The sequence below is a fragment of the Plectropomus leopardus genome, chromosome 2 (assembly GCF_008729295.1).
Source record: "Plectropomus leopardus isolate mb chromosome 2, YSFRI_Pleo_2.0, whole genome shotgun sequence".
Classification (NCBI taxonomy): domain Eukaryota; kingdom Metazoa; phylum Chordata; class Actinopteri; order Perciformes; family Serranidae; genus Plectropomus; species Plectropomus leopardus.
The window spans coordinates 40,103,285-40,128,142 of NC_056464.1; the positions used below are offsets into that span (position 1 = coordinate 40,103,285).

The window sequence follows — 24,858 nt, forward strand, 5'->3', positions numbered from 1 at the left end:
GTGTCTCGGCATGCTATTTTATGTGTTTTAAAATGGTTTTTTTAGCAGTTTTTTTGAAAATGTCATTTTTTTGACATTTTTGCCATACTATAGCCTTGCTTTTTTGGTCATTTTTTTTGACATGCCATATTTTATGGTGTTTTTTTGGCTGTTTTTTTTTTGCAACATCTTTGCTATGGCGTGTCTCTGCACGCTATTTTATATGTGCTGTTTTTAAATGTTTTTCAGCAGTTTTTTGGGAATGTCATTTTTTTTTGACATTTTTTTTGCCATACTATAGCCTTGCTTTTTTTTTTGGTCATTTTTTTTCAACATGCTATTTATGGTGTTTTTTTGGCTGTTTTTTTTGCAACATTCTTTGCTATGGCGTGTCTTCGGCATGCTATTTTATGTGTTTTTGTGTTTTTTCAGCAGTTTTTTTTGGGAAATGTCATTTTTTGACATTTTTGCCATACTATAGCCTTGCTTTTTTTTTGGTCATTTTTTTTTCAACATGCTATTTTATGTGTTTTTTGGGTTTTTGCAACAATCTTTGCTATGGCGTGTCTCTGCACGCTATTTTATGTGGTTTTTTGTGGTGTTTTTTTCAGCAGTTTTTTTTTTGGGAAATGTCATTTTTTGACATTTTTGCCATACTATAGCCTTGCTTTTTTGTCATTTTTTTTTTCAACATGCTATTTTTGGTGTTTTTTTTGGCTGTTTTTTTGCAACATCCTTTGCTATGGCGTGTCTCTCGGCACGCTATTTTATGTGTTTTGAAATGTTTTTTAGCAGTTTTTTGGAAATGTCATTTTTTGACATTTTTGCCATACTATAGCCTTGCTTTTTTTGGTTTTTCATTTTTTTTCAACATGCTATTTTTTTGTGTTTTTTGGCTTTTTTTTTTGCAACATTCTTTGCTATGGCGTGTCTCGCACGCTATTTTATGCTGTTTTGTTGTTTTTTTTGCAGCAGTTTTTTTTTTTTGAAATGTCATTTTTTTGTCATTTTTTGACATTTTTGCCATACTATAGCCTTGCTTTTTTGGTCATTTTTTTCAACATGCTATTTTTGGTGTTTTTTTTGGCTGTTTTTTTGCAACATTCTTTGCTATGGCGTGTCTCGGCATGCACGCTATTTTTTTATGTGTTTTTTGAGGTTTTTCAGCAGTTTTTTTTGGGAAATGTCATTTTTTGACATTTTTGCCATACTATAGCCTTGCTTTTTTGGTCATTTTTTTTCAACATGCTATTTTTTGGTGTTTTTTGGCTGTTTTTTGCAACATTCTTTGCTATGGCGTGTCTCTGCATGCTATTTTATGTGGTTTTTAAAGTTTTTTTCAGTTTTTTTTTTTGGAAATGTCATTTTTTGACATTTTTGCCATACTATAGCCTTGCTTTTTTGGTCATTTTTTTCAACATGCTATTTATGGTGTTTTTTTTGCTGTTTTTGCAACATTCTTTGCTATGGCTATGTGTGTCTCTGCATGCTATTTTATGTGGTTTTAAGTGTTTTTCAGCAGTTTTTTTTTTGAAATGTCATTTTTTTGACATTTTTGCCATACTATAGCCTTGCTTTTTGGTCATTTTTTTTTCAACATGCTATTTTTATGGTGTTTTTTGGCTGTTTTTGCAACATTCTTTGCTATGGCGTGTCTCGCATGCTATTTTATGTGGTTTTTTAAAGTGTTTTTTCAGCAGTTTTTTGGGAATGTCATTTTTTGACATTTTTGCCATACTATAGCCTTGCTTTTTTCGGTCATTTTTTCACATGCCATTTTTTGGTGTTTTTTTTGGCTGTTTTTTTTGCAACATTCTTTGCTATGGCGTGTCTCGGCACGCTATTTTATGTGTTTTAAGTGTTTTTTCAGCAGTTTTTTTGGGAAATGTCATTTTTTGACATTTTTGCCATACTATAGCCTTGCTTTTTTGGTCATTTTTTTTCAACATGCTATTTTTATGGTTTTTTGGCTGGCTTTTTTTGCAACATTCTTTGCTATGGCGTGTCTCGGCACGCTATTTTATGTGTTTTAAAATGTTTTTTTTCAGCAGTTTTTTTTGGAAATGTCATTTTTTGACATTTTTTGCCATTTTTGCCACTATAGCCTTGCTTTTTTGGTCATTTTTTTTTCAACATGCTATTTTTTGGTGTTTTTTTTGCTGTTTTTTTTGCAACATTCCTTTGCTATGGCGTGTCTCTCGGCACGCTATTTTTTATGTGTTTTTAAATGTTTTTTTGCAGTTTTTTTTGGGAAATGTGTCATTTTTTGACATTTTTGCCATACTATAGCCTTGCTTTTTTTTGGTCATTTTTTTTTTGACATGCTTTTTTATGGTGTTTTTTTGGCTGTTTTTTTGCAACATTCTTTGCTATGGCGTGTCTCAGCACACTATTTTATGTGGTTTTTGAATGTGTTTTTTCAGCAGTTTTTTTTGGGAAATGTCATTTTTTGACATTTTTTGCCATACTATAGCCTTGCTTTTTTTTTTTCATTTTTTTTTGAACATGCTATTTTTTGGTGTTTTTTTGTTTTTTTGCAACATTCTTTGCTATGGCGTGTTTTCAGCATGCTATTTTTATGTGCTTTTTATGTTTTTTTAGCAGTTTTTTTTTTGGAATGTCATTTTTTGACATTTTTGCCATACTATAGCCTTGCTTTTTTGGTCATTTTTTTCAACATGCTATTTTTATGGTGTTTTTGGCTGTTTTTTTTGCAACATCCTTTGCTTGCTATGGCGTGTCTCTGCATGCTATTTTATGTGTTTTTAGTGGTTTTTTCAGCAGTTTTTTGGAAATGTCATTTTTTTTGACATTTTTGCCATACTATAGCCTTGCTTTTTTTTGGTCATTTTTTTTCAACATGCTATTTAATGGTGTTTTTTTGGCTGTTTTTGCAACATTCTTTGCTATGGCGTGTCTTGGCACGCTATTTTTATATGTGGTTTTTTGAGTGTTTTTAGCAGTTTTTTTTTGGAATGTCATTTTTTGACATTTTTGCCATACTATAGCCTTGCTTTTTTGGTGGTCATTTTTTTTTGAACATGCTATTTAATTATGGTGTTTTTGGGCTGTTTTTTTGCAACATTCTTTGCTATGGCGTGTCTCTGCACGCTATTTTATGTGGTTTTGTTTTAAATGTTTTTCAGCAGTTTTTGGGACATGTCATTTTTTGACATTTTTGCCATACTATAGCCTTGCTTTTTTGGTCATTTTTTTCACATGCTATTTTAATGGTGTTTTTTGGCTGTTTTTTGCAACATTCTTTGCTATGGCGTGTCTCGGCACGCTATTTTATGTTGTTTAAAATGTTTTTTCAGCAGTTTTTTGAAATGTCATTTTTTGACATTTTTTTTGCCATACTATAGCCTTGCTTTTTTGGTGGTCATTTTTTCAACATGCTATTTTGGTGTTTTTTGGGCTTTTTTTGCAACATTCCTTTGCTATGGCGTGTCTCGGCATGCTATTTTTATGTGGTTTTTAAAATGTTTTTCAGCAGTTTTTTGGGAAATGTCATTTTTTGACATTTTTTGCCATACTATAGCCTTGCTATTGCCTTTTTTGGTCATTTTTTTCAACATGCTATGCATTTGGTGTTTTTTTGGCTTTTTTGTTTTTTTTGCATTCCTTTGCTATGCTATGGCGTGTCTCAGCACGCTATTTTATGTGGTTTTTTAAATGTGTTTTCAGCAGTTTTTTGGGAATGTCATTTTTTGACATTTTTGCCATACTATAGCCTTGCTTTTTTTGGTCATTTTTTTTCACATGCTATTTTTTGGTGTTTTTTTGGCTGTTTTTTTGCAACATTCCTTTGCTATGGCGTGTCTCTGCATGCTATTTTTTTTGTTTTTTTTTAAAATGTTTTCAGCAGTTTTTTTGAAATGTCATTTTTTGACATTTTTGCCATACTATAGCCTTGCTTTTTTGGTCATTTTTTTCAACATGCTATTTTTTATGGTTTTTTGGCTGTTTTTTTGCAACATTTTGCTATGGCTATGCTGTGTCTTTCACGCTATTTTATGTGGTTTTAAAGTGTTTTCCAGCAGTTTTTTTTTGGAAATGTCATTTTTTGACATTTTTGCCATACTATAGCCTTGCTTTTTTTTGTCATTTTTTTTCAACATGCTATTTTTATGGTGTTTTTTGCTTTTTTTTTTTTGCAACATCCTTTGCTATGGCGTGTCTCAGCACGCTGCTATTTTTATGTGGTTTTAAAGGTGTTTTCAGCAGTTTTTTTTTGAAATGTCATTTTTTTGACATTTTTGCCATACTATAGCCTTGCTTTTTTGGTCATTTTTTTTCAACATGCTATTTTTGGTGTTTTTTGGCTGTTTTTTGCAACATTTTTTGCTATGGCTATGGCGTGTCTTTGCGGCATGCTATTTTTTTGTTTGTTTTAAAGTGTTTTTTCAGTTTTTTTTGGGAAAAATGTCATTTTTTGACATTTTTTTTTGCCATACTATAGCCTTGCTTTTTTGGTCATTTTTTTCAACATGCTGAAATTTATTTAATGTTTTTTTTGCTGTTTTTTTTGCAACATTTTGCTATGGCGTGTCTCGCATGCTATTTTATTTTGGTTTTTAAAATGTTTTTTTGTTTTTTTTGGGAAAATGTCATTTTTTGACATTTTTGCCATACTATAGCCTTGCCTTGCTTTTTTTGTCATTTTTTTTTCATGCATTTATGGTGTTTTTTTGGCTGTTTTTGCAACATCTTTGCTATGGCGTGTCTCGGCACGCTATTTTATGTGTTTTTAAAATGGTTTTTCAGCAGTTTTTTTTGAAATGTCATTTTTTGACATTTTTGCCATACTATAGCCTTGCTTTTTTGGTCATTTTTTTTTCACATGCTATTTTATGGTGTTTTTGGCTGTTTTTGCAACATTCTTTGCTATGGCGTGTCTCTGGCACGCTATTTTATGTGGTTTTTGAATGGTTTTTTCAGCAGCAGTTTTTTGGAAATGTCATTTTTTGACATTTTTTGCCATACTATAGCCTTGCTTTTTTGGGTCATTTTTTTTTCACATGCTATTTATGGTGTTTTTTGGCTTTTTGTTTTTTTGCAACATCCTTTGCTATGGCGTGTCTCGGCACGCTATTTTATGTGTTTTTTGCAAATGTTTTTTCAGCAGTTTTTTTTTTGGAAAATGTCATTTTTTGACATTTTTGCCATACTATAGCCTTGCTTTTTTTGGTCATTTTTTTTCAACATGCTATTTATTATGTGTTTTTTGGCTGTTTTTGCAACATTCTTTGCTATGGCGTGTCTCTGCACGCTATTTTATGTGGTTTTTTAAAATGTGTTTTTTTAGCAGTTTTTTTTTTGGAAATGTCATTTTTTGACATTTTTTGCCATACTATAGCCTTGCTTTTTTTTGGTCATTTTTTTTCAACATGCTATTTAATGGTGTTTTTGGGCTGTTTTTTGCAACATTCTTTGCTATGGCGTGTGGCGTGTCTGCGGCACGCTATTTTATGTGGTTTTTAAAATGTTTTTTAGCAGTTTTTTTTGGGAAATGTCATTTTTTGACATTTTTGCCATACTATAGCCTTGCTTTTTTGGTCATTTTTTTCAACATGCTATTTATTTTTTGGTGTTTTTTGGCAATTTTTGCAACATTCTTTGCTATGGCGTGTGTCTCGGCACGCTATTTTATGTGTTTTTTAAATGTGTTTTTCAGCAGTTTTTTTTGAAATGTCATTTTTTGACATTTTTGCCATACTATAGCCTTGCTTTTTTTGGTCATTTTTTGGACATGCTATTTAAAGGTGTTTTTGGCTGTTTTTTTTTTGCAAAATTCTTTGCTATGGCGTGTCTCTGCATGCTATTTTATGTGGTTTAAAATGGTTTTTTTGCAGTTTTTTTGTTTTTGGGAAATGTCATTTTTTGACATTTTTGCCATACTATAGCCTTGCTTTTTTGGTCATTTTTTTTCAACATGCTATTTTTGGTGTTTTTTGGGCTGTTTTTTTGCAACATTCCTTTGCTATGGCGTGTCTCAAAAATGCTTTTTTATGTGGTTTTAAAATGTTTTTCAGCAGTTTTTTGGAAATGTCATTTTTTTTTGACATTTTTGCCATACTATAGCCTTGCTTTTTTGGTCATTTTTTTTCAACATGCTATTTAAAGGGTGTTTTTGGGCTGTTTTTGCAACATCCTTTGCTATGGCGTGTTTCGGCATGCTATTTTATGTGTTTTAAAAATGGTTTTTTCAGCAGTTTTTTTTGGAAATGTCATTTTTTGACATTTTTGCCATACTATAGCCTTGCTTTTTTTTGGTCATTTTTTTGGACATGCTATTTTTAAAGTGTTTTTGGGCTGTTTTTGCAACATTCTTTGCTATGGCGTGTCTCGGCGTGCTATTTTATGTGGTTTTAAATGGTTTCCAGCAGTTTTTTAAAATGTCATTTTTTGACATTTTTGCCATACTATAGCCTTGCTTTTTTGGTATATTTTTTCAACATGCTTTTTTAATGGTGTTTTTTGGGCTGTTTTTGCAACAAAATTTGCTATGGCGTGTCTCGGCATGCTATTTTATGCTGCAAAAGCAATGGCCATTTCAGCATTTTTTTGGAAATGTCATTTTTTGAAAACAAGCTTTATAGCCTTGCCTTTTTTTCATTTTTTGCAAAAATTGCATTTTGGCTTTTTTGCAAAAATCCTTTGCTATGGCTTAATGCCTTTTTTTTTTATGCTTTTTTGCTGAAAACCATTTGCAAAGCTGTTTTTTGAAACGCCATCATAGCAAAGGATTGATGCAAAAAAACTATAGCCTGCTTCTTTTTCGGGCATGTTTTTGCAACATCCTTTTTTGCAATATTTGCATGTCTCGGCGTGCTTTTTTTTACGTGGTTTTTTAAAATGATTTCCAGCGTTTTTTTTGAAAATGGCATTTTTTGCCTTTTTTGCCATACTATAGCCTTGCTTTTTTTGGTCGCCTTTTTTTGGACATGCCATTTAATGGTGTTTTGGGCTATTTTTTCAACATCCTTTGCTATGACGTGTCTCGGCATGCTATTTTATGTGGTTTAAAATGGTTTCCAGCAGTTTTTTTGAAATGGCATTTTTTGACAAGTTTGCCATACTATAGCCTTGCTTTTTTGGTCGCTTTTTTTTTCACATGCTATTTTACTGGTGTTTTGGGCTGTTTTTGCAACATCCTTTGGTATGGCGTGTCTCGGCGTGCAATTTTTTATGTGGTTTTTAAAATGATTTCCAGCGGTTTTTTGAAAATGGCATTTTTTTGCCTTTTTTGCCATACTATAGCCTTGCATTTTTGGTGCATTTTTTTCCACATGCTATTTAATGGTGTTTTGGGCTGTTTTTGCAACATTTCATGCCATGGCGTGTCTCTGCACTTTATTTTATGCAGTTTTCAGTTGTTTTGGGACATGTAATTATTTGACATTTTGCCTTACTATTGCATTGCTTTTGGGGTCATTTTTTCTACTTGGGGTTTTTTTTGGCCATTTTTTTTTTCAACATTCTATGCCATGGCCAGTGTTAGCATGCTACTTTATGTGGTTTTCAGCATTTCTTGGGACATGTCATTTTTTGACCTTTTTCGCCATGGCGAGTCTTGGCATGCCATCGCATAGAATGTTGCAAAAACAGTCAAAAACACCAAAACATGGCATGTCGAAAAAAATGACCCAAAAAGCAATATCATAGTATGGCGAAAAATGTCAAAATATGACATGTCCCACAAACAGCTGTAAACAGCATAAAACAACATGCCGAGACTAGCAACGGCATAGATAAGGCAAACACGGCTCAAAACAGCATAATATGCATGTTGAAAAAACGACTGAAAACCCCTTTTTATAGTGTGGTAAAAGAAGCTGAAAAACCGAATAAAATAGTGGGCTGAGACACACCGTAGTATAGAATGTTTCAAAAATGGCAAAAAATGTCAATTTATGACATGTCCCAGAAACAGCTGAAAACCATAATAAACAGCAGCAAAGACATGCCAAAGCATAGAATGTTGCAAAAACAGCCAAAAATATCGGAATATGGCATGTTGAAAAAAAGCGACTAAAATGCAATACTATAGTATGGTGAACAATGTCAAAATATGACATGTCCCCAAAAAGCAGCTGAAAGCAGCATAAAAGGTTGCAATAATGGACAAAAACACCATAATATAGCATTTTAAAAAAAAACAACCAAAGAAAAATGTCAAAAAATGACGTGTCCAAAAAACAGCTGAAAACGACATAGTATAGCATGTCACAAAATGCCAATGTTCGGATGGCAAAAAGCACATGGTATAGCATTTCAAGACACGTGATGGTTTAGCATGCCAAAAAAATGGCCATAAACATAATACAACATGTAGAACAACTGACTGTACACAACACAGTATAGTATGTCGCAAAGTGTCAAAATATGACATGTCAAATAAACGGCTGAAAACCACATGGTATAGCACTTTGAGACACGTCATGTTTTATCATCCAAATTAGCATAAAAAAGTCAAACCACAGTTTGTTGGTGACACACTGTGGTTTGACCTTTTCATGGTATTTTTGGCATACTGTACTATAGTTAGAGTTTATGATGCTCGTACTCACCACCTGCAGGGCCAGGATTCAGTGCTGGGTTCGTTGCGTGCTGGGCAGTAGGCGGGGGTGGGGCCTGGGCTTGCTGACGCCTGGCTCCGCTGACTAGCTCTTGGGATATGGAAGGTCAGCTTTCTGGCAAAAAACATCAGAATTACAGCTGAACTGATACACAATTTTTTTAAAAAAGAAGAAAATAATATAATAACAACAACACAACAACAATAATAATAATAATAATAATAAAAAAATAAATAAAAAATAAATATTCATTTAAAAGAATAAAATCTTATTATAAAATTATAATTTCTATTATTATTATTATATTATATTTATGTTATTATAAAATAAATACACATCATGCACCTATTGGAACAATGCTTCCTTTCCTCATGGTGGAATCGTACCAGCTACATACAGTTTTGCTCACCTCCATGCACAGCTCCGGCTTTGTAGCTGAACTCCTGGAAAGGGGCTGGACGCTGCTCCGCTTTTTTTTGGAATTGCTGTAGGTGAGAGCGGTTGTTTGTGCGTATGCACCGAACAGCAGTTTGGAGTATCCAGCCATTTTAGAGTCTCTGGGCGGTGTCCGAGAAAGGGTGCCGACCAGGGACTCCATAGTTCTTCTGGGCAACGATGGAGAAACCTGGAGGGGCGTGACTGGAAGGAACGGCCGGATCTGAACTCGAGTGATGTTCCATTGTTGGACTTCTGCGCTGGTCATTGATTGTCCATAACGAACACCATGTTCCAGCACAGGGAGGTTCATAACTATACTTGGTACCAAAGCTCCCTCGGCCAAAGATAGACTTTGTGGCCGTGTCATCTGATCTGCGGCTGTATATCTTGGACACTCGGGGTAAGCGAGGAGCAGAGCTATCAGCTGCTTACCACCTGGTGATGAGTTGAATCAGGTAACAGGGGAGGCTGCTGGACAGCAGGGAATGTCCACGAAGTCTTCTATTCACACCTTTTCCTGCATCGCAGAGGAGGTTGGGGACATGGAATCCAAGTGGTCTATGTCCAAAACCTCCACTGTGGAGGCGGCTGCTAGAAGCTGTGTTCAGAAAGTTGTCGTTGCTTATCACAGCAGCAATTGAAGGACCCACTGGTGGACACAAGATGTGAAGGAGGCTGTCAGGCTAAATAAGGAGGTCTTTCGGACTTGGTTGGACCAGGGGTCTCCTGAAACAGTGGACAGGTACCGGTTGGCCAGAAGGGCTGCAGCTGAGGCAGCTGCTAAACCTGAACCTTCATCAACATTCCTAGCAGAGGTCGCTGAGGTGGTCAGAAAGCTCCTGGATGGCGAGCGTGGATGAGATTCATTTTGAGATGCTGAAGGCTCTGATCATTGTCGGGCTGTCTTGGCTGACACGCCTTTTTAGTGGAGGAGGTCGGGTGGGGTGCCTGGAGAGGCATGACTGGGAGGAATGGCCTGCCCGATCTGAACCCGAGTGATGTTCTGTTATTGGACTTCTGTGCTAGTCATGGATTGTCCAAGACAATGCCCGTGGAGTGCCTGTAGAGTGGCAGGTGGTGGTTCCCATTTTCGAAAAAGTGGACCAGATTGTGCTCCAATTATCGAAGTATCACACTGCTCAGCCTCCCGGGGAAAGATTACTCCAGGATGCTGGAAAGGAGGCTCCGACCAACTGTCGAAACTCAGATTCAGGAGGAACAATGCGGGTTTCGTTCTGGTTGTGGAACAGTGGATCAGCTCTTTACCCTTGCAAGGAGTTTGCCCATCCAGTCTATGTTTGCTTTGTGGGCTTGGAGAAGACTTATGGCGATGTTCCTCGGGGAGTACTGTGGGGGGTACTGGTCTATGTATCACCAAAATGAGAGCTGTGTCCACATACTCGGCGTAAAGTCAAACAAGTTCCCAGTGGATGTCGGCCTTCCCCAGGGTTGTCCCTTGTCTCCGATCCTGTTTGCGATATTCATGGACAGGATCTCAAGGCGCAGCCGGGGGTAGGAAGGGGTTCGGTTTGGGGTTTGGAAATCTGAGGCTGTGGTTCCTGCCGGAGAACAGGGGATTGTCCCCCCTAAGCAAAGGAGTTCAAGTATCTCAGGGTTTGGGTAAGGGCTGAATGGATCGTGAGATGGATAGGTGGCTTAGTGCGGCGTCTGCAGTGATGCGGGTTAGTGACCGAAAGAATGAGGTTGCAGATACAAGCAGCCGATGAGTTTCCTCCACAGGGTGGCTGGGCTCAGCCTTCGAGATAGGGTGAGGAGCGCCGACATCTGGGAGGAGCTTGGAGTAGAGCCACTGCTCCTTCGCGTTGCAAGGGGCCAGTTGAGGTGGTTTCGGACATCTGAGCAGGATGCCTCCTGGTCGCCTCCCACTGGAGGTGTTCATCCAACTGTTAGGAGGCCCGAGGCAGACCCAGAAAGCGCTGGAGGGATTACATATCTCGTCTTGCCAGGGGACGCCTCGGTGTCCCTGAGGAGCTGGACAGTGTTGCTGGGGAGAGGGACGCCTGGATACTCTGATCAGCCCGTACCATGACTTTTTTAAAAACTTTTTCTCAACATAATGTTCAGATTTTTCCACATATTATAATTTGACATTTTGATTTTTTTTCAACATACTATACTGTTAGGTTTTCATCACGTATTTTCAATATACTATGACTTTTAAATGACTTTTGCAGACATGCTATACATTTACGTTTTTGTCTTTTATTTTAACACTATACTTTGGTGTTTTTAAGACCGTTTTCGACAAATTATACTATATCTGTTTTATGACATTTCCTTGTCTCACTATAATGCGACTTTTTGACATTTTTATGACATACTGGACTGTGACGTTTTTATGATAGCTGTTTGAAGTACTCTGATGCTTATATAACATATTTTTCAACATACTGTACTATGAGTTTTTATGACTTTTTTAAACTCACTATGGTATGACGTTTTGGACATACTATACTATGACTTTTTATAATTTTTTTTACATACTGGACTTTGGCTTTTTAATTACTTTTCAGCCTAGTGTGACTTTTTTATGACATACTATACATAACTTTTACTATAATATTTTTATATAAATATAAAAAAAAATTACTATTTTTGAATACATAGTATGACTAGTTTGAGTATTTTCGACAGTCTGGTCTGACGTTTTCATAATATTTTTTTCCACATAGTATTCTGTAGTGTTTATGCTATGACTTTTTAAGGACAATTTTTTGACTTCTGTAAAAATCTCTTCTTAAATAAATTCATACTGCATACCGATTTTTATTTGTTTATGTTGGCTTTGAAGCTCGAATCAGTCAACGGCTTTTTTTCAATGTGTGTTTTATTCATTAGAACATGGCATGAATGGAAAGAAAACAGAACCACAAACACATCAGGCTGATATACAAAGAGAAAACATCCCCACCTTCACAGGGAGGTAGAAATTAAAACAGATAAATGGTAGTACTTCATACTCAGTAGAGAATATTTTGTCATAATGGATTTTTCATGTTCAAGTGCAATACAATATTCATAACCGTAGCCATGTTTGTTCAACAGTTGGTTACGAGTGAATGCGTGTCTGGGTGTGTATTTTTACATTTGTTTGCCATACAAGCTATGTGTGTGTTTGTAGTACAACTTGGAATGAGGGCGTCATTATTTAGTGAATTCCTCCTCTGTGTTTATAAAGTCTTGTACAGCATCGCTGAGACCGTCATCGACTGTCCCGAGGGTCTGATGCTTGCAGCACATTTGCCCTGAAGATTGATTTTTTAAAAAAAAGATTATTTTTTCCTTGTTTTCACCTTTGTTTTCATCGAAGTGAAGCTGCAGAAAGACATTCCTCAATAAACCATGAAGGACGTCAGATTTAATGAGACTGCAGTCCATGTTTGCCATTTTTATAAAGAATCTGGTGTTAATAGCAGAATTCAGCACTGCCGCCGTTGATAAACAAAGCCTAAAGGTTAGAAAATGTATTCATTAAAAATCAGAGCAGAGGTTGAATTAATTTCTCCTCTGAGCAGTGCATGACTAGTGACTAGTTTTAATTTTACAACGTTTGATGTTGTTTCTGCTAAAATCTACCGTTTAGTTTACAGCCCCAGAAGCCCATTAATGCTATTTATTTTTGTGGAGTTAAGGGTCAAATTCAGCTTTTGTAGGTTTTGTAGGTAGTTATAGTATAGTAAAATGCCAATAATCAACAATAATTTCCAGGTGTACAACTGGCAATCGATTCAAATCGTTGAGAAATGTAAAATCAGCAAACTTGTTTAGGTCTGTCGTCATTTTCAGCTGAAACTGAAACTTTTAAAGATCAATAGCGTGGTCCGACCTATCCGACATTTCTGCTGCATTTTATTTACTGTGTTGTTTCACTATCAAATTTAATGAACAAGCACTTAATTTACCAGCACTGAAGCTGAGAGATGTACTGCTGTGGACGAGGACGCAGCAAAATGCCAGTCAGACGTTATCGGCATCTCGGTGAAAATCCAATATCGTGAATTCCTACAAACTTCAGTTCCAATTTCAGAGTTAAACTTTGAAGAAATACTTTTATTTGAGTTCTACTTAATCAGGTCAGACTGGAAAAGGGGAGGAATTAAACACGTTTATGCTTCGTCTCACTCTTTTTCAAATATGTAAATTTCTTTTGCTTTACGTTTTTCAGTGACTGTAAATATCACTCTTTTTGTCACACCTCTTGTCTGTATAATCATATGTCTATTTTCTTTTGTATGTATGTTCAAAATAAATGTTAAGAAAACACTTCATAATCAAATCAAGTTTTTTTTTTGAGATACTAAGTCATTATTTTGCAATATCAAGTCATTATTTTTAGATTTTGAGGCATTCGTTTGAGGTCCTAAGAAATTATTTAGAGATACTAAGTCTTACATTTTCTATACTTATTCAGATTTATTTTGCTTTACTTAATAAATTGTATGTAAAAAGAGCTTTTTTCTGTCCATTTGTTTGTATAATAATTTCTTTATTTTTGTTTGAATTAAATTTCAATTTCATTTCATGTCATCAATAATAAAATGGCAAAATTACAAATAAAAAATTATTCAGTTATTGTTAAGTAAATTGAGCTGGTTACACTAACCTAACGCTTTGAAACCGCTGCATTTTGGCTTGTTTTTCCTAAAAAACACACGGGAAGAAGGCAATGAGAAATGAAAAAAGAAATGACACAAAGATTTGCAAGAAATGAGTAAGAAGAAGAAGAAAATTTCCAAAAGTTAGTTGTAAAAGGGGCTTAAAAATGGCAAAAAATCTGTAACATAATTTTAAAATACGTAATTATTATCATTTTAAATACAGTTTTTTCCTTTGATATTTTACTCTGGCTTTTAAATTTCTTTTTCAAACACAAATTTCTTTCAGTTTGTGGAACATTTCTCACCAGCTACCTTATTGCCTTTTTTCCCATCTTTTTGAAAGAAACTGCACCAATTCGCCCAAAGGTAAATACGAAATGAAAGCAGCACAGGAAAAAAAGATGTTGCTCCAGGTTTTAAGGGGTTAAGCGGCCGCATTATTCAGCTGAACGTAATTATCTGATTGGACTCGGCTCCGTTCATTTGTGAGTTAATTACGAATCAATCATCAGGGCAGATGCATCGCAAATAAAGACCCGTAGTCCACTGTAGCCCTTTCACCTCAGCTGCACAGCCTCCACGTGACCCCGCACACGGATCACTGAGCTGGACCACACACACGTTTTTGCATAGACATCGATTCAAGTCAGACTCATGCAAGTAAATAAATGGACGAGAGACACGTGGACGAGAGACGGAATGAAAAAAAGAAAAAAGAGTGAGCGTGAAACGGACGGATGAGTGATAAACACGGTGTCCACAGTTCGGTTCAGTTCATCGACGAGGTTATCCGACTTTATAAAAATAAGTGAGCTTGTTTAATATGCCACGTTATCATCATTATTCTTAAAAACAAACGAAAGGAACAGAGAGCTCTGCGCATCGACAACCCATCCAGTTAAATATGAATGTATTTGTTACAGTTGAAAAGTACACACACACACAGATTTGCTCGCCAATGTGAAGCTACTCATCCGGCTCTGTTTAGTATTGCTTTGAGTGAGGAGGGAGTCAGTGCAACGACCGCGGCCTGTGTGTGTGTGTGTGTGTGTGTGTGTGTGTGTGTGTGTGTTTACAGGTCAGCTGTATCTGTAAGAGTGCGTTTAATTAATGTAATCGTCGTGTGTGTATTTACATGTGTGTGTGTGTGTGTGTGTGTGTGTGTGTGTGAGGCCAAGCAAACATGCAGCATTAGTCTCTGACGCTCGAGCACGGACAGTACGCCGAGCTGAGCGTCAGTTTAGTTGAAAAGGGAAAATAAAGAAATAAATAAAGGTATGTTGCTCTCGACGTTCACACTCAGAGAGACTCTGCCACAGAACTACAATAAGTAGAACAAACCCAATCCTGATCTCGCATCTCAAAAAATCTGAATATTGTGACAAAGTTCAATATTTTCTAATAAAGTGACAATTTAATATATTCTAGACTCATTACACAAACTAAAATGTTTTCAAGCATTTTCATTTTTTTATTTTTATAATATAAAAAATGTAGGAAAAAAAATCTAAATATAGAAACATGCAACCCAAAACTCCCATAACTGCGACCCTCCACGCCGTGCCACATTCATGCAGTAATTCGTAGTAATTGAGCCCCGACCAAGTACTGAGTTAACATACATATAATTTTTTTTTTTTTATGATCTTAGGATATATTCTGATAATTTGAGATACTGGATTTCTGTTTTGAGCTTTAAGCCATAATCAGCAAAATTAAAACAAAAACAGGCTTGAAATAATTTGATTTGTGTGTAATGAATAAACAATATATGAAAGTTTACCTTTAAGAATTAAATTACTAAGAATAACTATCTTTTTACGATATTCTAATTTTTTGAGATGCACCTGTAAATGCTAGAACCCAATGTTTCCTAACAGAACGCTGAACTGTAATTAGGCTTGAGCGGTATTACAGTATTATGGTTTTTAGGCTGGATTTACACCACAATGTTTTCCTCTCATGGGGTAAAGATCACAAACATATCAGGAACACCAACGAAATTGGATATTATCGGTCCGCTTTCAGGCGTCATTCATGTGGAAATAAATCAGATATGATTCGGATATCTGCAAATGAGCTGGTAGTCTGAGCAGACAGCTCGGATATTTCATGCCAGGTGAAAGTCAGGTGAAGTTTTAAAGTCCACAAAGCATTGGAAGCAAAAGGTGACAAGGATTCAAACAGTTAAAAAAACAAAAAACATAATAAAACAACAAAATGTCTCCATATCGCTTATCTAAAGTAATCCGAGTGTCCTGAAGCCCAGAGTTGTTTTGAAAAATGTAAACGGCGTCCTTTAGCAGCAAGCAACAAGTCAGAAGTGTGCAGCTTCCAGGTAGCATGTAAACACCTGCGTGCAGACACCGTGAGCTCTCGCAGGTCGTGCGCACGTGTGAACGCAGCTCCCGCACAGGTGAAAACACTTTGTATATGAGTCACTTTTAAGAGTAAATGTAAGCAGGCGGTCAAAAAAATCAGATATATGCAACGAATCAGAATTAGGCATCAGGACTTGTGGTGTAAATCCAGCCTCAGAAATCCTAATGTGTTTTTTAATACCGTTATAAATACAGGCGCTCCTTTTTCTATCAAACTCATTGCATGCAGTGCACAGCATGCACCATCAGAGCTCAGTCTGCGACACCTTGTGGTGAAGGAAGAAGTTACAGGATTGTAAACAGCTGGCAGCCAGCACGCAGAAAGAGACCGCGGGGAATAACGGCAACATTTTTTCATCTGACTCAGTGAATTAAGGATTTATTTAGACCAAAGTGGAGCTGGTGATTGTTGGAACAGTGGACTTTTTAAAGCCGGTATACACAGTGTTATTTTGGGCTGTCTCAGACGAAAGATGACCATCGTGAAAAAAATGTGTTGATATTTTTGGACTTTTATGATTATATAATATATTCAGTCTCACATGTGTTTCACTATTGTTTTTTCAACATTTGATGATCTTGTTTTTTTCACTGGAAAAGAAAAAAGTCATGTTTTATGTCATAATAAACATGGGGGCAAAATAAAATCAATTTTGGCTATTAGAAAATTAGACATGAACTTAACTGAGAGTGACATTAAAAAAGTATTGAATCTACTTTGCCTAAAGCAAAGCAAAGTTTTATTTTGTTTCTGTCGAGTTTGAATTAAGTGTGTTAATGATACTTTAACAAGGAAATTTCGCCTAATCGTTTCCAACCGAGAGAAAGTTGAATTCAAAAGGTGTACAGCTGTATTTTTCTGTTTCATATGAAAAATAGGTGTGAGAACATTATTATTATTATTATTTCTATTGTGTATTTATTAGTCTAACAAGCTGAAAGTTAGTAGCACGCTTAAACCATCATATTCGGTGAAGCCTGGTGGAATTTCAGAAAGGTATATATCTAGGCCTAAACCAGTTATTGAAAGAAACCATGTGAACGGTTTAAAGGGTTTGATTTCATGTGACAAATAAACGATTGACTGAAATGTGTCTTTAATGGAGCTGCTCAGAGACACCTGAAATAACAAGAGGCTACGCCAAGGGCCTTTTAATCAAATCAAATCAAATCAAATCAAATCAAATCAAATCAAATCGCATTGGACTGAACTGAGCTGAATTGTATTATATCAAATTAAATTAAATCAGATTGAATTAAATTAAATTAAATTCGAGCTGAATTGTATTACATCAAATTAAATGAAATTGTATCAAATTGGATTGAAATTAATTGAATGGATGGAACTGAATTAAATTAAACTGAACTGAATTGAAGTGAATTACCGAACGTTTACACCCTAAAATGTTGAGTGATGGACTGACCCTAACACTGAAGGATGAGCTGATTTAAGTGCGTTAAGCTGCATTTTGGCGGCCCGGTATCACAGTGCGGTCCCTGATATTCCTGCTGAGAGCTGACGGATTATTGATCAATGATACTGAACAAGGAAGCACTTTACAGGAGGCCGACAGCCTCTCTGTCGCTACTTCTTCATACAAATGGATCGAAACCGAAATCCTACGTTATCGTTTCTGTTATTTTCAGGCCTTTAAATCTTTGTCAGAAGATATGAATTATCTTAATGTGTAAACTTTTTAATTCTACTTTATTCTAGTTCTGTGGATGAAAGTTGAGAAGCAGGGTTGACATTTACAAACACAAGTCCCCAGTTAGAAAGTGTGTGTGTGTGTGTGTGTGTGTGTGTGTGTGTGTGTGTGTCTGTGTGTGTGTGTGTGTGTGTGTGTGTGTGTGTGTGTGTGTGTGTGTGTGTGTCTGTGTGTGTCTGTGTGTGTGTGTGTGTGTGTGTGTGTGTGTGTGTGTGTGTGTGTGGTAAAATGTCCAGTTTGAGCTCACAAGTGAAAACACTAATCTTCTATCTAACAAAAACATCTGGTTATTAGCATTAATCGTACAGTAATAATTATTATTATTTTTACCCCCAAAAAACAAAAACACAACTAAAAAAACAAAGAGAACTCAACGACAGTTAGACAGTTTTTACCTGCAGCCATGTTGGGAAAAGAAAGATATTTTGTTTTCTAAAACTGTAATACTCTTCTTAATAAGTTAAAAAATAATTTAAACAACACATTTCAAATTGTGAACATAAACAATTACAGACTGTTAACGCAAAAAAGACATTTTTAAAATCTGTTGTATGTTTTAAAAAACTCTTTACAACAAATACTAAAACTAAAGAACAGACAGGAAGCAGAAAGGAAGTAGTCATGTACAAGAAGACATCATCGTATACAAAAGCCGAGTTGTTCGGCTCAGTGTTAGTGACCAGTGATATAAACTCTCTGAGGGAATATTTCATATTAGTCAATAAATATGAGAGTATACAATAGAATCGGGAGCAGGGGGCGAAAAGAGAGCGGGAGACGGACGAGGAGGGAGAAGCTGAATAGTCTCTATGGCTTTTACAGGCTTTATGGCCCAAATAACCTTTAACATCATCGCGCAGTAGCTACAAACACCCACCGAACCCCCAGCAGTCACTCTCCGTACGGGCAGAGCTACAAAAACAAGCCAGGAATAAAAAGTCAAACAAAACAGACAAAGTGGGATCACTGGAAACAGCCTGAAACGCTCCGACCTGCTGCCGTGGTTTGGAAAATGCTGAATTTGTTTTATGTGTCTGCGTGCATTTGACGGTATTATTTAACCATTTGGAAATCACCTTTAAACCTCCTCAAAGGTTAATCAATGCTCACGACAAAACACCTGGAATTTACTCTTTTCTTTCATTTGCATTTCCCTGTTTTGTATTAACAGGGGCCACGCGTGAAGACGTTTCTGTTTCATCCTGTTTTTAAGAAATTACATCAAAATATGCAAAATAAAAAACGTAAAAAAAGAAGACAATGTCTCAAAGAAAGCACTAAAAAATTATATATATATATATATATATATATTATTTATGCAACATAATTTCAAATACATAATGAAGAGAATTATAAATATAGTTTTCTGGACATTTTCTGTTTTTTCTTTTAATAATATCCAATACTCCTACCCAGCTGATTTCTAGATCATTTTCTTGTTACCTTTTAATTTTTTTCTTTTTTTTTGCAGTTTGTGGGACATTTCTTGCAAAGTTGCTTATTATGTTTTTTCATGTTTTTGAAAGAAATCATCCCAATACTTTAAGCTTTTAGAGGATTAAATAATAGTGAAAGGCAGCTGAATCCAGAAAACTGATGCTGATCCAGGTGTTAAAGGGTTAAGGTCAACATACGGCACCTACAAACTGCACACAGAGACATAAAGACACACGTGGGTTTGTGCGCGTAGAAAGGAAAATTAATATCCCGAAAGATTTCCCTAAAACAATCTGTAATGCAAAGCGGGTGTGAGCTAATGCAAAGCGTGACGCGTGAGCGACTGTCTGAGTTATGGCTGTGTTTGAAGACCACTTATCTACCAGGGGGGAGTAGAGAGGAGTCAGCGACCCTGAGACGTTTGTTACACCAGCGAGTGTCTGCACAGAAACACGCAGCTCTGACAAAAAAGCAGCGCTCAACTAAAGAAAGCCCACAGAAGCTGATTGCGGAGAACCGTCACTCTCACTGTAGGAAGCTGCTGTACAGGATTGTCTACTTTTTGCACTGAGACACGAAAAGTCAGAAATATACCACAAATAAAAAGTGCTTTCTTTAGTATCCGTGCCATATTTACCTGACTCTGAGGATTTATTTACCGATTTTTATTTTTTTTTAAAAGAAAAAGATGACACTAAGATGTTTGTGTCTCGTAGAAAAGGTCAGAAAAGCAAGATGGAGGGTATTATTTCTTTATCTTGTATTTGTTCTTTAATTTATTTTCCCCGTGTGGAGCTTAGACGGATATCAGCATGAAAATTCGACAGCCCACGGTTACCCACGAGCCACTGCAATCTGGTGTGTGGCTGTCACACAGAGCTCTTCAGTGGGATCAGTTAACAGAGTGTGGCAGCAGGTTCTGGCTTCATTCAGGCTGTTTGTGTGAGTCTGTGGAGGAGATGACGACTTTGTTTTTGAAGTTTTTTTGTAGTTTGCGTTAAGGTTTTTCCGCGGGCTCGGCTCGGTCCGCTTTAGCCGCACTCTGCCAAACCGTGATGACGTGTTTCTGTTTGCACTATTTGGTCAGCGGAGAGAAAAAGTGCAAACGGGGTTCGCCGCAGTGATCTTGTAGGTGACAGACGGTCACCACGGTTTAAACGGTACTTCTTTTTTTAAGCACTGGGGAGGAACTTATCTGTTTTCATTTTGGCTTCAGGAAGGGACATACAGCTTCAAATGGCCGTATTTTGGCCATACCTTTTTTTTTGCCTTTACAAAGTTTTTGGGGATTTTTAAAGAAAAAATGCTCATGTTTTTTATGTTTGGAGATTATTAAAGAAAAAAAAAATTGGCGTTTTCTTTCTTTGACGATTTTTAAAGAAAACATTTTCGCAAAAACATTTTGGCCAAAGCACTTTGGAAAAAAAAAAGTGGCAATTTTTAAAGAAAACATGTTGAATTTTTTTCTTCCTTTAAAATTTTTGGGTGACTTTTGAGGGTTTGGAAGGCATATCCTTGAACACATCATGTGTTACATACAGGTTTTTGAAACAAATTTCTTTGACTTCTTCAAAACTTTCATGCTATATTCAGTTTTTCAAAACTTTTCCCAGCATGGAAACTGGTATTTGGAAATTCCATGACTTTTCCAGGTTTTTCATGACCGTACAAACCCTGTGTTACTGTGTGTTTTGGAGCCAGCACACCTGCAACACATCGTCGAGGAAAATTCCCTTTGCTGTGTGGAGCAGTGGAAAACTCGTGCTGCTCGGAGACGTCACGGCGTGGCTCAGTGCGACTAAACTCTGGAAAAAACCTTATTTGTTGCTGCACATGACTTCCACATCACATCTGAGATCATCCAATTATCCCACTTTGTCAGAGGACAGGAAAGAGATGAAGAGGAGGAAAAAGAAGTGAGAGTATTCAGAGTGTAAAAGCAGGAAAATAAAAGTGCCCTTCTGTCTGAAAACCAGCCGCGTTCCCAGAAGCTACCTCAGTGATGCAAACTTTCGTTCCCTCTCCTTCATCAGTACGGCGCAAACTTCTGTCTCTCCGGCTTCTTCATCCCGTTGGCTGAGGACGAGATCTTGGCCGTGTAGGACGCCAGGGCCGCCGCCGCATGAGCCTGAACCGGAATGGCTGACGTCGCCGCCGTCTGCATGGAACCGGGTAACATGGGAGCCCCGATGGCTGCAGCCGCCGCTGCTGCTGAGAGGCGGGAGGGGTGGAGAGTGCCAGGTAAGGGATGGATTTCATTCCCAGGAGGCTGGAGAGGGGGAGGGCGTAGGGAGCGCCCAGCATTTGAGCGTGGGGCAGAGCGGCGCCCATCGCTGCCAGGGGGGAGGAGGAGGAGGACGAGGCAGGGGGGGCGGGCTGGGTGAAGCTCATGGTCAGGTCAACGGGAGACGGCATGGAGGAGGACTGGGCGGTGGATTTGGCGGTCTCTAAACTGGAGGAGGGGAGGGAGGGAGGAAGAGGAGGTGGAGGGAAGGGACGGAGGGTGGAGGGAGGGGAGGAGAGGGGTCGGGGAGAGGGAATTTTGGATGGAGAAGGGTTAGAGGGTTAAATAAAAGACATGTTAAAAAAAAATCAAGAGTAAAAACCAAAACCAAACCAAACCAAACAGGATCTTTTGGAGAGTAAAGATGAAAAAAAGGAAATCTGACAAAACTCAAATCATAAGACAGGTGTGTTTTGCTGGAGGTTGCAAACAGATTATTGTAGGGGAGTTCGCTGTACGGATGGGGGGGTGTGCTGTATAAGTTGGGGTGATGGCTTGGGAGGGGGCTTAGGGAGGAGGGAACAAAACCATTATAGATATATTAGGATGGAGGCTTTGTCAGAGATGATGCTGGTTCAAAAACAGGAAGAAGAAGCAGAAAAAAACACAAAAACTAAGTTATTCTTTCAAGAGTTTCACTCCACGTTCAGCTTCAGCCCGTTCTCATTCCAAACTCTTCAAAAACTGCCGCTCGGTCAGCGATTCTGGCATCACACAAAGGCTCCTTCATGGCAATATGATTTGCTGCTGGATGGCGTCACTTTGAAAACGCTGCTGCTGACCATGAAATGTAAGGAAAGTCCCTACAGAGCGGGCGAGAGGCCGGGGCACTGGTCCAACCGACCCCGGACTTTCACCCGAGAGCCCACTGTCCACTTCCGTATGAATATTTCTAAACCTAACCACGTGCTTTTGTTGCCCAAACTTAACCATATGCACTTTATTTCACATGGAAATAAACGTAAATAAGAGTTGTTTACCTGTGTTCTAAGTTTATTTTGAAAAAGACAGTATGTATCTTTTTCACGGAATTTTTGTATTTTGAAAGGACAAAATGGATTTAACAGGCGTGAACTGAAACGCCGTCCATCGACATCTAACAGACAGACAGTCACATGTAGACTAGAACAGCTCTGACCAAGCAGCCAGATTTGATGAGTTGGGATGAGAATGTGTTGATGTATCAGCCGAGTGTGACGTCTGTCTTTTCTACAATGTAATGATACTACATGGCACTCAGTTTGTGGTGCTCAAAGTGCCCAAAAAAATACAATTTAATAGAAATCATGACCCTTTTATTCAAGATTCACCATAATCAGAGGGAGGCAGTGCTGCTGTGTCGCCTCTATTTTCCTTTACAGAGGAAGAAGTCCTGTTTTTGTCAGTCTTTCTTAATAAAGTTTTTGTTGACCTTTAAGCATTTTTGGCCGAACTTCTGTGTCAGGCTGAGACCTGAATACGAGCCAGATCACTCCCAGATGTGCTCTGCATGTCTCACCAGCAGCAGGACTGTTTTCTTCACCACATAAGAAACCCAGATGCAGATCACACCTGACTTTCAGGGTCAAAGGGGGAAACATTATTAGCTTTAAATAGCAGTGTTATAGTTCTGCAGATTTCTTCTTCTTCTGTAACATGAATTTAGATTTACTGTGTTTTCTGCCTTTAAAGGCAGTGAGACTGATGTTCAAGACAAAAACAGGACTGAAACAAAAGAGAACTGCTGCAGCTCTAATTCAAGCCAAACAGCATCGAGCAGTAAAAGATACGGACTTTAAAAGTAACAAATACTTTTTACTTCACCAAACTCGAAATATTTTATATTTAGATGCTGTATTTACAGTTTCTTTCACTAATTTGGAAACAATAAACACACATAAATATTAACGCTCAATATTTCAATCAACGGCTGTCTAACAGCACACAAATATACCATCAACATGCACACAAACATTAACATTTTATCCATACAGCCCAGTTCAGCTCTCAGTGAGTACTTAATGGAGAACTAGAATTACCACCACATCACTCCATCATTTTATCCTAGTAGACATTTGTGTAAATTTTGTACACCTGCATGTATGACATGTAAATTTAACGTCGGCTTGAGCTTTGAATCTCTGCTTGAATCCGACTGGGCCTCAAATCCAGCGAGTCGGGTTTGGCTGTAATTTCTCACTATTCCCTCTGACTTGAATCAGGTCGCGTTCTCGCCAAATTCATGTTTATTCATTTAAATTCTCAATGCAACTGCTGTGTGCTGTCTTATGCTTAACTGGCACTTTGGCAGAAGTTTTAATGAACTGGAACAAGAGGGAAAGAAAGAGAAAGAGGGAGAGTGATGAAACATGTGGAAAACCGGCGGAGACGCCAAAAGTGTTGAACAATCATGTGATGCCGTGAACGACTTTGACTCTATAATACAGCTGAGTATTTGATGATCGAGCGGTGTATTATTGCGGATTAAACCAGCTGATGGTCCAACAGCAGAGCAATGAGACAGACAGCCAATCAGAGCGGAGCTTCTCCTCAAAGCACCAAAGTTTCTGAGTGAACAAACAGCCAAATATTCAGCACTGGAAAGCAACTTCTTGCAGATCTAATAAAACCATTATTGGCACACAGCAAAAGCTGAAGTCAGAGTCCTGCAGTCAGGAGAGGTTGGCCTATTATCAGCACAATGTGCTTAAATTTACCTGAAGTTTGTTTAAGTTTGTTTAAGCTTTTCATTTTTATGTGATGCTGGAAAGTTTAATAAATAATAATAAATCATATGTTTATTACACTCCAACACACCATGGTCACATGAAGCTGTTTCAGTGAACTATGAGGGCAAAAAACAAACCACAAAAACAAGAAAGAAGCAAAAAACAAAATAATTGGTGATTAATTCTAACTGTGGTAAAAGTTCAATTAATCATGATATTGATTTGATGTATAATCACCTAGCCCTACTTGTAATACATGTTTTAATATAACAAAAGATTTATTTTATGATGTATAAAATGAAATAAATTACATGCCAATTTTTACAGTACAAACTGGGGTTTTGAATTGAGCTCGGTCCTAAAACTGCTGCCATGGTTTTGACTCGGGTCAGACTTGGACAGAAACTGTTCATAAAGGATCAGGGAGGATTTGTTTGACACCAGCACAGAGGCAAGAAAAAAATCCTTCTGAAAATTGCATAGAAGCACTGTGTTGTAAAATTTAATTTTTACCCCAAACAATAAAATCCTAAACCCTGAAGATTCTGCGGTGAGCGTCTTTACTGCGTCAGCCATTGAACGAATGTTGACTCTCAGCGTTCATTGTTTCCACTCAGGCTGTGGCTCCGTCTCTTTTCTCTCCACTGAGGAGGAGGTGTTTGTGTCTGACAGGTTCCCTGATTGCGCATGAAGGTCCAGAGGGAGCGCACTCCCAGGCATG

At 37.3% G+C, this 24,858-nt stretch overlaps 1 protein-coding gene across 1 annotated transcript in view; it reads right to left on the reverse strand.

Annotated features, from left to right (window-relative positions):
• Window positions 1-20,968: 20,968 nt before the first annotated feature.
• The window catches only part of LOC121961038 (poly(rC)-binding protein 4-like), a 147,394-nt gene continuing 143,504 nt past the window's right edge, over window positions 20,969-24,858 (reverse strand). Inside the window, 2 exon segments of the mRNA XM_042510923.1 lie at window positions 20,969-21,359; window positions 21,362-21,597. Coding sequence (XP_042366857.1) covers window positions 21,175-21,359; window positions 21,362-21,597 — 421 coding nt within the window. The 3' untranslated portion in view covers window positions 20,969-21,174.